Source organism: Engraulis encrasicolus, chromosome 1, assembly GCF_034702125.1.
Source record: "Engraulis encrasicolus isolate BLACKSEA-1 chromosome 1, IST_EnEncr_1.0, whole genome shotgun sequence".
NCBI classification, from domain to species: Eukaryota; Metazoa; Chordata; class Actinopteri; order Clupeiformes; family Engraulidae; genus Engraulis; species Engraulis encrasicolus.
Window position 1 is genome coordinate 49,992,208 of NC_085857.1, and position 13,539 is coordinate 50,005,746.

General features: G+C 40.4%; 1 protein-coding gene, 1 long non-coding RNA gene and 1 pseudogene across 2 annotated transcripts; 2 read left to right on the forward strand and 1 right to left on the reverse strand.

Annotated features, from left to right (window-relative positions):
• Positions 1-1,019: 1,019 nt before the first annotated feature.
• Positions 1,020-2,252, forward strand: LOC134454005 (uncharacterized). Its single transcript, XR_010035777.1, has 3 exons — positions 1,020-1,176; positions 1,427-1,526; positions 1,773-2,252. It is a non-coding gene; the product is annotated as an uncharacterized LOC134454005 (long non-coding RNA).
• A 2,742-nt stretch (positions 2,253-4,994) lies between these two features.
• Positions 4,995-8,117, forward strand: LOC134453921 (GTPase IMAP family member 7-like). The gene is made up of 2 exons (XM_063204672.1): positions 4,995-5,132; positions 6,951-8,117. The coding sequence occupies exons 1-2, from the start codon at positions 5,060-5,062 to the stop codon at positions 7,802-7,804; spliced, it is 927 nt and encodes a 308-aa protein (XP_063060742.1). The 5' UTR covers positions 4,995-5,059; the 3' UTR covers positions 7,805-8,117.
• Positions 8,118-13,139: 5,022 nt separating this feature from the next.
• Positions 13,140-13,248, reverse strand: LOC134458839 (U2 spliceosomal RNA; annotated as a pseudogene).
• Between the last annotated feature and the right edge of the window lie 291 nt (positions 13,249-13,539).

Genomic DNA, 13,539 nt, shown 5'->3' on the forward strand with positions numbered 1-13,539 from the left:
GAGAGAGAGAGAGAGAGAGAGAGAAAATCACAAGATGGCGTATAATTATGCATGCTTCAGAAGTCAGAACATTTTTGGCCCCTGGTAATAACGATCAAAATAGTTGAGATGATTGTAGTCTCTTTTGACATCCAGAACTGTCTCCCTTTATTGTTTTCTGAGAAATGAAACCAATGGGCTGTCATGGAAAGCAGGTAGGTAGGTACCAGGGCTTGACACTGGCATCTGACAACCGGCCAAATTCTGGTAAAACTTGGCTGTGGCTGGCAATTTCAGTGTCACTAGCCAATTTGGCAGGTAGCTTATTCAACGATATGACAACAGAATAGCCTTTATTCTGCACATTGCCCCATGTGTATCAATTGTTTGGATTTAAGTTAAGGAAAAAGCTAAATTCCTCAGTTATTATTTATTAGATTTCTTTCCATTTAGAAAGTGGTGCACTCATCTTCCGGCTTAAGCACGTCATATTCTGAGATTCATTTTAAAGAAAAAAAAAAATAATGTCAAATGTGTGCCTAGTTGATCAACTGAATGGCTGGTGACTCTACTAGCCACAATGGCCAGCAAGCGAAAAGTTAATGTCAAGCCCTGGTAGGTACATACACGTATGAGACACAACTCAGAACACTTGTCACTTCCTGGTGTTAAAACTTGGAATAACAACCGAGATTATACACACGAACAGCTGCTCTTTACTGAGAAATGAAACTTCCAATAGATAAAATCCATGTATGTGTGTGTGTGTGTGTGTGTGTGTGTGTGTGTGTGTGTGTGTGTGTGTGTGTGTGTGTGTGTGTGTGTGTGTGTGTGTGTGTGCGTGTGTTTGTGTGTGTGTGTGAGAGAGAGAGAGAGAGAGAGAGAGAGAGAGAGAGAGAGAGAGAGAGAGAGAGAGAGAGAGAGAGAGAGAGAGAGAGAGAGAGAGAGAGAGAGAGAAGCAGGAGGGTGGAGCTTGGTTACCTGTGTTTTCGAATCTTATAGCATCTCCTCGGCAGGCAGTGTGCCAGTGACAACATTTTTGGTGGCACGGGACACATACTGTACTGTAGACCAATTTCTAGTTTTGTTTGGAGCTGCTGTTCCCTGGCTGCTAAATACTATATTCCTTTAACTGAGATCATTTCCCTTTGTTTACCGGCTTCGAGCAGGACTCGGAGAAAGAATCTGAAAGAAAAGGTAAGACACAATGTCTCTTCTTATGATTCAGGCTACACTTTAATAGTGTACTTCATGGTCTTGGCCAAAGTGCACAAGTCCCCGAATTAGCAGACAGTGTAATTTACTATTACATTGAGAGTGTAATTAAACACCTGTACGTACATGTAGAGTATACGTATGGAAAAAATATTTATCAATTACTTTTTGCTGTGGTAAGGATACTGATAGTGTTTTTTAACTTCTACTTTTACTTTTAACTGTTTCCCAGGCCGTGTGAAGTGCCAATAACATGAGACATCTGTTGTGTCTGATGCTGATATGGGCAACCCTGTCCGCAACTTCAGCTTCTGCTCTCAGCCCATCAACTGGTAACTACACGGTTTTTTATTATTATTATTTCACTCTTCTGCTCTGCACTTTCTCTCTCTACAAAGGATGCTGTAGCCTACACAGGTTTAAGGTTACTGTACATAATTTCCCGTAACAACGTTTTTTAGCTGAGTCTTTGAAACATTATTGATAAAGAGTTCACCTCTTTGATAGGTAGATGTGGTGGGGTGCCATAGCACTTACTTAGGGTCCGAAATTCACAATGTTTACATGTGTTGCGGCAGGTTTCGTGATCGTCAGTCGTGGAGGAGTGAAGGCCTTGGCAGGGAAGTCTGAATATACTGGAGGAGCATTTGGAGGATCGCCAGCTGGAGCTTTGGGTAGTCTTGTGGGATGGCCAATGACAGGGGTGATGGGAGGAGCATTGGGCTGGGCAATAGGACTTGAGGGAAAAGCTGCTGTATCCACTGCCGTCGGAGCAGCAGCAGCAGACGGAGACGTGGCTGCATTATTTAGATCTGTCAAAGCAGATTATTTCCTCATCGACCCTGTTACTGGGTGTATCTATGGTATGGTGGGAGGGGCAGTGGGAGGAGCCAAAGGTGGGGCAGTCGGTGCATGGAAGTTGGCAGAGGCTATGGGAGATCATTTAGGAGGATCAGATGCTGGAAAACTTCTAGCTAATGTAGTCGCAGCAGTTACAACTGGCACTGTCACTGGAGCAGCTGCTGGATGTTTTTTGGGGGGTGAATATGGAGGACAAACTGGAGGCAATGTTGGCACCGTGGTTGGAGGAGCAGCTGGAGCAGTTTGGGTTCTTAACCCAAGAAAAGTCAAAGATGTAGCCAAAGACATAGCTGCACAGTGTTTGGATGACGCAATTGATGGTAAATTTTGTGTGGATTGGAAAGCAATGATGGATGCTTATGAGGAGGGAGGACAGACTGGGGCGGAGACAGGAAGGGAATGGGAAAAATGGACAAAGAAGACTTACCACTGAACAGGTAGAGAAGCAATGTTGCCAGATGAAAATTGTCAAAGTATCATATCGAAACCTCAAAATTATCGTTTTTGGAAACAAATTATCGCACACTCACCGAAAACATAAAATATAGTTTCTTTCACATTGTTTCACCAAATACCAGAGCTGAGATAGATACACTAATGTCTCTTTTCCTTGTGTCGAGTTGTAGGCTGCCTACCAGAAAACCGACAGTGGAAAAGAAGCATAAGTGCCGGTTTACAATATAGTCTACTACTATGTACTGTAGGTCATGACCCTAAAGTGCATGTTTGGAGTATGTTTCAATGTGCTGGACAGTTACTGTCCCACACCTATGATGTGAGCACCTTCTTGTGGGGCTGAGCCTTTGGATTCTGAGAGAGAGACACTTGGATAGTTTTTTTTCCCAACATTATGGTAGAAGAGGTCAAAACTTTGGTACAAATATGACAATTATTGTACATCTGGCAACACTGGGTATAGGGATGCTGATAGGAATGCAGGTGGCCCTGCACAAAAAAGGGGTTTTGTTTTAGTTTTGGGCCTTACGTTATCCCCGTCATAGGCCTATAATTTCTTTTGAGATGTTTATGTTTTTATTTACTTCTTTATTTTTTTTATGTTCGAACTAAAAGTCTTATTTTCCCTGATATGTTTTAGAAAGAATAGAAAAAAAGAAAGAAGCAAAACAACACACTCACACAAAACTTACCAGACCAAAACAAACAAAGAAAGTTAAAGAAAAACAACGGCAAAAAAGTTGTTTGAGTTCCAATCCTGAACATGAGTAATATGGGCTACAGTGAATCTCTAGGGCTCTTACAGGAACATGAAGTAGGTTTCTGCATATAGATTTTTTATGTACTTTTTAAGAGATTGGTTGTTTTTAATTATTATTTGGCCATTTCTTTTTTAGTTTTTGCTAAAATAGTTAAATGTGGTGACAGCTTTCAACTTTTTAAATATTTTTTTTTTCCTACTTCTATTTTTGCCTTTTTACCTTTTTTGGGACGCTCAGAGCAGGGAAGCTTTTTGTTGTATGGATATGTTTCATATATATACACATGGCAATAAAACATCTTGTATCTTGTATCTTGTATCTTGTATCTTGTAGTAGGCAGTAGGCAGGCAGTAAGTGGGCTTTAGAGGTGTGGCAGTTTTGGGAAACTACCTTGATCCCTGACCGAACTCAATGCCCATAGCGTAGTTCTCCACAGCCATTGTTCCAGAGACTAAGAGGATAGAGGCAGCACTTCCTTTTTAAAATGCAGGCCTACATATATATTTTTAGCTTTTGCTGTATACAATAAAGGGAAACGGGAAAGTACAGTAGTGGCAGGAGAGGGAGGGATTTCTGACAGTGAACCGGGCTCATGTGCAATGCCGCCTGCATGGTCAGGAGCATACATGTAGCCTAAGTGCTAAGCAATCCCCTGTGTACGTATGTGTTAATTAGAAAGGCCTACATTTGTTGATGTCCAAACCACACTAAAAATCATGCTTATAAAATCTTGATTCTGAATAGGAAGATCTGAGCTGATCTTGTGTGGTGCTCCAGAGAGTTGTAGTAGCCCACCTCTTCTGTTTCAATTCCCATGGCATCAAAACAACCCTCATTTAGACGTGTCCAACGTTCATTGGTAGATCGGCATTCTCTTTTCATGAGACTTTTATGCTTAAGGTGCTTTCTGTATTTTACAGATGGGTTCTCTTTTGTTATGTTATTCCTTTCATTTTCCCTCATGATTTATGTACTTTGTAGCCCACTTAATTACTTGCTATAAGACTTTATGATGAAAGCAATGTCAGTCTGATAATCTTGTACTTTTTCTTTGAAAGGAAATGCCACCTTTACTGTGTACCCAATACTAAATATCTCCTTGGAAAATGGTGTGAATTTTTAATTGTGACACAATGAATGTATACTATGACATTCAATTAAATTACCAGTAATGCAATGGGAAGAAGGGATTGTTTATTTGAATGTCCTGGTTAACTACTTATGATTGAACTACTTATACTTTACAGAATCATATATGAATAAAATGTAATGAAATGACTACCTTTATGCATTTATCCTTTAACATCATGCCTCTCTCTCTCTCTCTCTCTCTCTCTCTCTCTCTCTCTCTCTCTCTCTCTCTCTCTCTCTCTCTCTCTCTCTCTCTCTCTCTCTCTCTCTCTCTCTCTCTCTCTCTCTCTCTCTCTCTCCCTTCTGGTGTAAATGACTGCATGGGGATTTCCTTAATTTCACTTTTAATAACTGCTGAACAACTCTGTGCGCACACATGTGTATGTGTGTGTGTGTGTGTGTGTGTATGCAGCTTTTAACTTTCTTTTTCCGCAGAAACGAAACTCACGAGTCATGCAGTGAGAGAGAGAGAGAGAGAGAGAGAGAGAGAGAGAGAGAGAGAGAGAGAGAGAGAGAGAGAGAGAGAGAATAATGTCAGCAGGGCGGGGACGGTGCATGCTCACAAAAAAACCCATCTGCACTGTTAAACCGGATTGCAATGTGAACTTGAAAAGCTTTCTTTACCCAAACATCTGTTTCATTAGTCTGATTTAATTATGTCTGTGAAGTACTTATTTGTTTTATGTTTGACATTGTTGGATGCAACATCATCAGGCAATCACTCAACAGGTGAGATCTCTGTCTGTTTGTATCTGTCTAGTTCTCTGTCCTTCTCTCTCTCTCTCTCTCTCTCTCTCTCTCTCTCTCTCTCTCTCTCTCTCTCTCTCTCTCTCTCTCTCTCTCTCTCTCTCTGTTACAGTGGCATAGGCCCGGTAGGCTGATACTGTGTTTTGCATTATATTTTACATAAAACTTTGTTTATTCCTGAAAAAGCTCTCTCCTTTTGCATTGCAGTAATTCCGTTAGGCTATTACAAATAACCCCTGTCATAGCCATGTAGGCCTATGCAAAACAAAAAGAACAACATGACTACACATTTGAAAGAGCGAACATGACTTTCAGAAAGCTAAGGCATCAGGGAATAATTTACCCCCGTGATTTATGCAAGCATGACACACTTTGCAATTCATTTTAGAACACAAAACAAATGGCAAAGTTATTTTTTAAAAAAGGTTGTTGCAGTTGGGTTTGGTTCGCTATTAATGAAATAACAAAAAAAAACAATACATTCAAATGGATAATGTCATCTTGTCTGTTGTGTTGACTGTCCTGACTTGACTATGTCCCAGTTTATACTCAAGGCTATTTTATTATCATTGCTCAAAAATAAAGGGAACATCAGCATTTTTAATAGGCACACACATCCAAGACAACTGTAAAAACAGTCTCTAAAATAACAGTTTGACTTCAATTGCAAAATTACCATTAACTGCTATATAGGATTAGATCTTAGCTTCCTTTATTTTTTTTAGCAGCATATGCCACTGAGCAGAAAGCTGCCAGTGAAGCTTTGGTAGTTACGTTGTAGTTCCCCTTGTCACGTGCTTTAGCAGAAGCCAGGCGAAGGCCTTGGCATGGTGCCCAGTAGTGCTTACCTAATAAGGGCACATCTCTCTCCTGCTCTCTCTCTCTCTCTCTCTCTCTCTCTCTCTCTCTCTCTCTCTCTCTCTCTCTCTCTCTCTCTCTCTCTCTCTCTCTCTCTCTCTTAGCACTTCTACCCATTTGGGGTTCCTAGGCAAAATAAGAAATGGGGTCCTTTTGAGCACAAAATAGTTCATCATTACAAGTGATTTGCAAAAGAAGTGAGTACTTCACATGTTTTTCTATTTCAAATACCACAGGTATTCCTTGTAATTTCTAATAACCATGTAAAACTAGCAAGGAAAGGTTAGAAAAATATGGTGATTGACAGCTACAATAGAAATGGTAGGCATGTTTATATTACAGTGAGATGAGAAACTATTAAAACAAGAAACTTCTGGTGATTCACACTAGGTTAGTGAAAATAAAAGTGTAGGAAGGTATATTTTATCATTATTTGTTTTTCTGTGAGGATTGCTTCTTTGGGCCAGTTCAAATGGTGAGGTGCAGAGAGGTGGAGGTCCGGTCAAAGGGGCATGGCGGGCCACATCCGGCCCCCGTGCCTGAGTTTGGGGACCCCTGATTGTAGACCATTGCATTACATTGCATTTAGCTGACCCACAGCCCCCCCTCCCACACACACACACACACACACATTAAGCCCAGCCAGCAACAATTCAAAAGGACCCCATGTCTTACTTTGCCTAGGAACCCCAAATGGGTAGAAGTGCTGACAGAGAGAGAGAGAGAGAGAGAGAGAGAGAGAGAGAGAGAGAGAGAGAGAGAGAGAGGAGAGAGAGAGAGAGAGAGAGAGAGAGAGAGAGAGGAGAGAGAGAAGAGAGAGAGAGAGAGAGAGAGAGAGAGAGAGAGAGAGAGAGAGAGAGAGAGAGAGAGAGAGAGAGAGAGAGAAAGAGAGAGAGAATATACACACAAGCTGTGTTTCTGAATGTGTGTCCCCCCCTACAGGGGAGTTGAGGATTGTGCTGCTGGGTAAGAGTGGAGCAGGAAAGAGTGCAACAGGAAACACCATTCTGGGCAGAGAGGAAGCCTTCAGGGAAGATCTGTCATTCGAGTCTGTCACGTCATCGTCTAGTGAGAAGAGCGGCGAGGTCTCTGGCAGGAAGGTGCTCGTGGTCGACACCCCGGGATTGTACGACACATCCAAGACAGAAGAGGAGCTAAAAAGGGAGATCGAGAGATGTGTCAACTTGTCCGTGCCTGGGCCTCACGTCTTCTTGCTGGTGATTCGGCTGGGGGTGAGGTTCACAGAGGAAGAGGAAAACGCTGTGAAGTGGATCCAGGCCAATTTCGGCCAGAGAGCATCACTGTTCACCATGGTGCTGTTTACTCATGCGGATGAGCTGCACGGCAAGCCTCTTGAAAGCATCCTCCACGGCGGTCTCCGCACCTTGATAGAGAGCTGTGGAGGTGGATGCCATGCCTTTGACAATGCAGAGAGAGACGACAAGACGCAGGTTGAAGAGCTGCTGCAGAAGATAGATGCGATGGTGAGGAAGAACAGAGGAGAACACTACACCAACTGGATGTACCAGAAGGCACAGAGGGAGATGAGAGAAGAGGAGGAGAGGAGGAGGCAGGAGGAGGAGCGCAAACAACAAGAGGAGGATGAGAAAATCAGGCGAGATGAAAGACTGAAAATCTTTTTTGAGGAGAACTTGGGCAAGGTTAAACGTCTATGTCCGCTGGTGTTAACCTATATGTTGACTCATTTAGGCAAGTCCACCAGCCCAGTTAGAGATCTGGTCCAATTTGGGCTGGGATATGAAATCTCAAAGACATTGTGCGATTGTACATCGTGACATTGTGGTTTTTTTATCAATATAATAACTTTTAAGAGATCTACTGTGAAAGGCGTCTTAAAAAAATATTTGCATTTAAGTATCACTTATGTGTAAACCAGGCATAACGTTTTATTCAATGGTCTCATACCTATGCATTAAAATTGCTTAAAAAGTGGTGTTAAGATTCTGGCATCCATGACAACCTTGAGCAAGGCACCTAAATTCACATTGCTCTATTGTGACGAATTCCCTGAAAAATAACTGTAAGTCACTTTGGATAAAAGTGTCTGTAAATGTAATTTTATGTAATGTAATGCCTCTGCATTCAACAATTACCCACTCCAACAGTGACTAATCCCCCCAATGATTCAAAAAAGGTAAAACACTCTGTGTGGTGAATGGAGAATGGAGAATAGAGAATGGAGATTGTCCTTTTGTGTCTGACCTTCAGCGGTGGAGTACTAAACTAATTTGGCAGGCAAAATATTTTTTTCTGCTACTGGGTCAATTCAGTATGTGGTGTGGCACACAACCTGGCTCTCGGCAGATCAGACTTTTAAGTCTAAACTACTGCAATTGCCATTGCCATGTACGCTACTTTGAAACTGCATTTAATATAACCTATTCATTTTTCTTTTGAGCTTTTTGTAATGTAGATTACATTACATTACATTACATTGCATTTGGCAGACGCTTTATAACCAAAGCGACTTTCAGAAGAGGACATAATCAAGCCAACATCAAGCAAATACAAAGTGCACAGGAGATATACAGAACAACAAGTGCAATTACAGAGAGGGGTTAGTTTTTTTTTTGTTTTTTTTTTTTTAATAATAAAGAGGAAATAACGAGAACACACACACACACAAACACACACTCACAAACTAAACTAAACTAAACATCATGTTACACCTGTTTGTTGTAGACTAGGCTGTAGGGTAAACTGTTTTCTTTTCTTTATTTTGGGTTGGTGTACCATCCTTTGCTGATTTTTTATGATGGGGCTCACTGTCTCAGGTTATGAATATTTATGAAAGTGTGTGGTGTCCATGTCAAAACATTAATTGCAGTCCTCTGTCTGAATGCATTATGTACCGATGATTGATAATTAAAATCTGAATTTTCTTTCTAAAACATTCTGTTTGATGCTATTTATTGAAAGCCCGTTTCTAAATAAATAAATAAATAAATAAATAAATAAATAAATAAATAAATAAATAAATAAATAAATAAATAAATAGATAGATACAAAATAGTTTCTTATGTCTTGAATTTCATAGAACAGATTTCACACAAAAAAACATTTTAACAAAATGACACAAAAAGAATGAAGTTTTCCATTTTTTCTCCTTGACTTAGGTTGATAAGCTACAAAACACTGGGCAGAGGTTAATTTGATGAAAAATGTATCATGAATTATACAAAATGTTAATGTTAAAAATAAATGCGTAATAGGCCTACTTTAGAAGAGAAGTCCCTTGAAAGCTTTAAAACAATTTGTAAATAATAAACTAATGAACAAATATTCACATCTGTGTTTGTAAAAGAGGATGAAATAATATGCTAACACAGCAGACATACCACAACTGCAGGACTCCGCAAAGTCCTCTAAAGAGTAAAAGAGATGACACCATTGGATATATAGAAGTGTCCAGCAGGGACACACAGCAAACTCATCCAGTAGGACCTGTTTGCCAAGCTACTGTGCAGCTGAAGAATTGTATTTCTTTACAAGCATTTGTAAATGTCCTCTTTAGATTTAGTTCATTACAAATGTTTATAGTGTTAATACACACACATACACACAAATGCTGATAGTGTTGATTCACTGTTAATCTAAAGTGTTTTCTCTCGCTAAATGATAAAAGTAGTTGAAACACTTGAAAATGTTTTGTTGTTGGTTAAATTACTTCTTTTGACCAAAACAAACTGTCTTTACATATTTGGTTTCAGGGGAGTTGAGGATTGTTCTTGTGGGGAAGAGTGGATCAGGAAAGAGTGCAACAGGAAACACCATCCTGCAAAGAGAGGAAGCCTTCGCTGAGGAAATGAACTTCAATTCGGTCACATCTGCATCACGTCAGGAAAGTGCAATCGTCGATGGAAGAAATGTCACCATTGTTGACACACCTGGATTGTTTGATACAAAAAAGACTACAGAAGAGCTGAAAAGGGAGATCGAGAAGTGTGTGAACTTGTCTGTGCCTGGGCCTCATGTATTCTTGCTGGTGATTCGGGTAGATGTGAGGTTCACTGCGGAGGAGGAAAATGCTGTGAAGTGGATCCAGAATAATTTTGGTGAGAGGGCCGCCCAATTCACCATGGTGCTGTTCACCCGAGCTGATTCTCTGAAAGGTAACACATTGGAAGCCATATTCAATGACAAGATTCTTCGTCTGATAGGAAATTGTAGTGGTCAATATCATGCTTTCAATAACAAGGAGAAAGATGACAAAACTCAGGTGATGGAGCTTCTACAGAAGATAGACATCATGGTGAAAGAGAATGAGGGGATGCACTACACAAACGCCATGTACCAGGAAGTACAGAGGAAGATGAGAGAAGAGGAAGAGAAAAGAAGGCAGGAGGAGGAGAATCGCAAAGAAGAGCGTTATGAGAAGATTCGAAAAGAGGAACGAGAAACACGGGACAGAACAGAGAACAGGAAGAAAAACAGGCAAAGCGCGATAAGCGTCGTCGGGTGTGTGGAACTATTGGGGCAGTTGCCGGGACTGCTCTGGGGTTAGCTTATTCACTGTTTGCAGGACCTGTGGGGTTTGCAGGAGGGCTATTCACAGGAGACAAGCTTGCAGAAGAGCTTTGTTACTGGGCAGCTTGACTATGACATTGTGCTGATATGGGATATGGCGTCACGGCAGAGTGAAGAACATTCAATTCATATAACCTATGTATATGAGAGACAAACTGGATTCGTTTGATTTAATGGACAGAAACTATTTTAATATGTGGCTGTTTTATGCAAATAGACCTGCAGCTCATAGGCACATGTGCTTGAAAAATGCCTTTGACAAATGTGCATGACTACAACAGGCTGTTACCGTGAATGCCTGCAGCCACTTTCACTAACAACATGAAAGAAGGAACCCAATCAACTGACATAAGTGATTTACGTTTTACTCTGTATTGCTCTCCATGTTATTTTCTGTGTTTGGTTTTTGTGTAGCCTACCTTTTCAGGCTGCATGTAGCCTACTGTATCTTCATGTGGTGCACACCAATGGCAATTAAATTAATGTGATGACGTGGGTGCCATTATATCATAGCATATGATTTTTTGGTAGGCTACACATTTTTTTGCTTAAAGGAAGTGAAGTGCATGATGGGATGCCTTCTACACAGACTGCCAAACCTCTGTATGTCCTTACCTCCTCGCCGTCACCTACCTAGTCTTACCCTTTTTCTCCCTATTTTCTCTGTTGTTTAAGCAGTTTATCTTTTGAGTCAGATTTTGCCCAGCAACAGCTGCCCACGAGAGCGAGAACTCAATGTCATCACAGACCTCCCATCAAAAACACCCATGAAAGTCAAGTCGTATGCAAATACTCACAAGACGATGAACTCACACCAGTTTGATCTACGGAGAACATCACATGTGAGCTGTAGGTGGTCAGGTGGGGAGAAGTTGAGGTGGGGTACATTGCAAACATTGTTTTATGGATGTGGGACAATGTGTCTACATAGACATCAGTGAACTCTTGGCCAGCCAGTTCAAAAGTCCGTCACCATGGAGGTGGTATGCAGATGCAGACCCTTACAACAAGCATCAACAGAGATTAAGTAACGGAAATGCATGGTCCCTCTGTAAATGCTTGATCCCAGGAGTGTTTAGGACCATGTATCAGGGACTATCACAGTAGACAAGCTGGCAGAAGAGCTATGTCACTGGGCAGCTTGACAAGTAGATTTCTAGGTAAGACTACTTTAAGCATGAACATATTTAGTCAGGGGTTCCCAACCTTTTCCAACTTGGGGTACGTACCCACTTAACATTTTCATAAATGTTCGGGACCCACCTCTGACAGAAGAAACAATACAACTCCAATAAACAATCAACAGCAACACACACACACACACAAATATTATTTTGGACTTCAGAAAATGATTTCAAGAACCAATAGGAATACCTTCAGGGGCACTGTACAATGAATCTCTTCACAGAGTAAATTACAAAAGAATTTAAAACGTCAACAGATGTTTGTTAGTGAGTAAGGAATACTCTGATAACACAGCAGACACAGTACAGCGGCAGCATTCCGTACTCATTTACACACATTGCTTTGATTAGCTAATTATTTCCTGAAACTTTAAAAGACTGCTCTAAAATCTTATACATTACCAATTTGGGGATAGACTTCACTGACCAAAGTGATTCAAGACTCAAGATTCAAGATCCAGATACAGTACTGTGAAGACACATAAACAGTTTGAACTGGTATAATGGCCAACCACAGTTTAGACTTTACTTTATTAATCCCAGAGGGGAAATTGAGGGAGTTTCACCAATACAGCGGAGCCACACTGTATTTTTAATGTTTCATGTTTTTCATGTCTCATGTTTTCTTGCTCAAAGATTACACTGATTTATGTTTATTTTGTTGTCTTTTTGTTTTAAGGGGTCCTTAAAGTGATACTGCCCCATTTTTGGAAATACGCTTATTTTACACCTCCCTTTGAGTTAAATAATACGGTCTTACCGTTCTCTGGGTATGGCAGTGCAAGTTTTTCCTCCGCGCTAGCAGTTAATATTGAGTCCTATGAGACCAGCTGGCGGCTAACTGGTTTCATAGGACTCAATGTTAACTGCTAGCTTGGAGGTAAAATATGCACTGCCATACCCAGAGAACGGTTGAAAGTATAGGAGAACGGTAAAACCCTGTTATTTAACTCAAGGCAAGGTGTAAAATAAGCTTATTTCCAAAAATGAGACAGTATCATCATCCTGTCCGGCACTTTGGTCAGCTATCTCTGTTGTATTTTAAAGTGCTCCATAAATACATTTTTACTTGACTTGACTTTGACTTTATCTGACACTAGACATACCGTAAGGTCAAATGTAGGTCACATGACATAACTGTGCTCTGGTTACCCCTGTATTGTGATTTATTTTGAAAAAAGGTAAGCTGATACATATGATAGATTGATTGTTTACATTTATTGCCATTTCAGCAGCTATGGCTATATCATGGCCGATACAGATATTTAAAAAACATCATATCACATTTACACAATTAACAACCATTATGAATAAAGAGATTAAATACATTTTTTTTTAACATCAATACATTCTAGAAACTTCAAAAACTTTAAAGGTGGGACCTTATTAAAAATATCAAAAACAGTGGGCCTATCTCTCTTATTTAATATATGGCCCCCGGGTAGGGGGCTTATCAGATATTAGATCAGATACTACACTTGATCTTAGCCAAAAGGCAGAGAAGCGATAAGCTGATACATAATTCCATACATTAATTCATGTAACACATTGAATACCAGCGCTGAATATGTAATTATGTCGTAGAATACTGGCATTCTAAGCCCTTTTTTGAAGCTTTTTTTGCAGAGGCACAGCATATTTTGTGATGGAGTCACTGAAACATGTTATATTATGGCTGGTTTGAGAGTGGAGAATTCGTCCTTTTAGTGGGTGAAAGTTAAACCGTGGCGGGTAACTACTAAATTCCACAAGAAGCGGAGATAATGAGGTCTTTGTGAACCATGCACTTTTTCAGAATG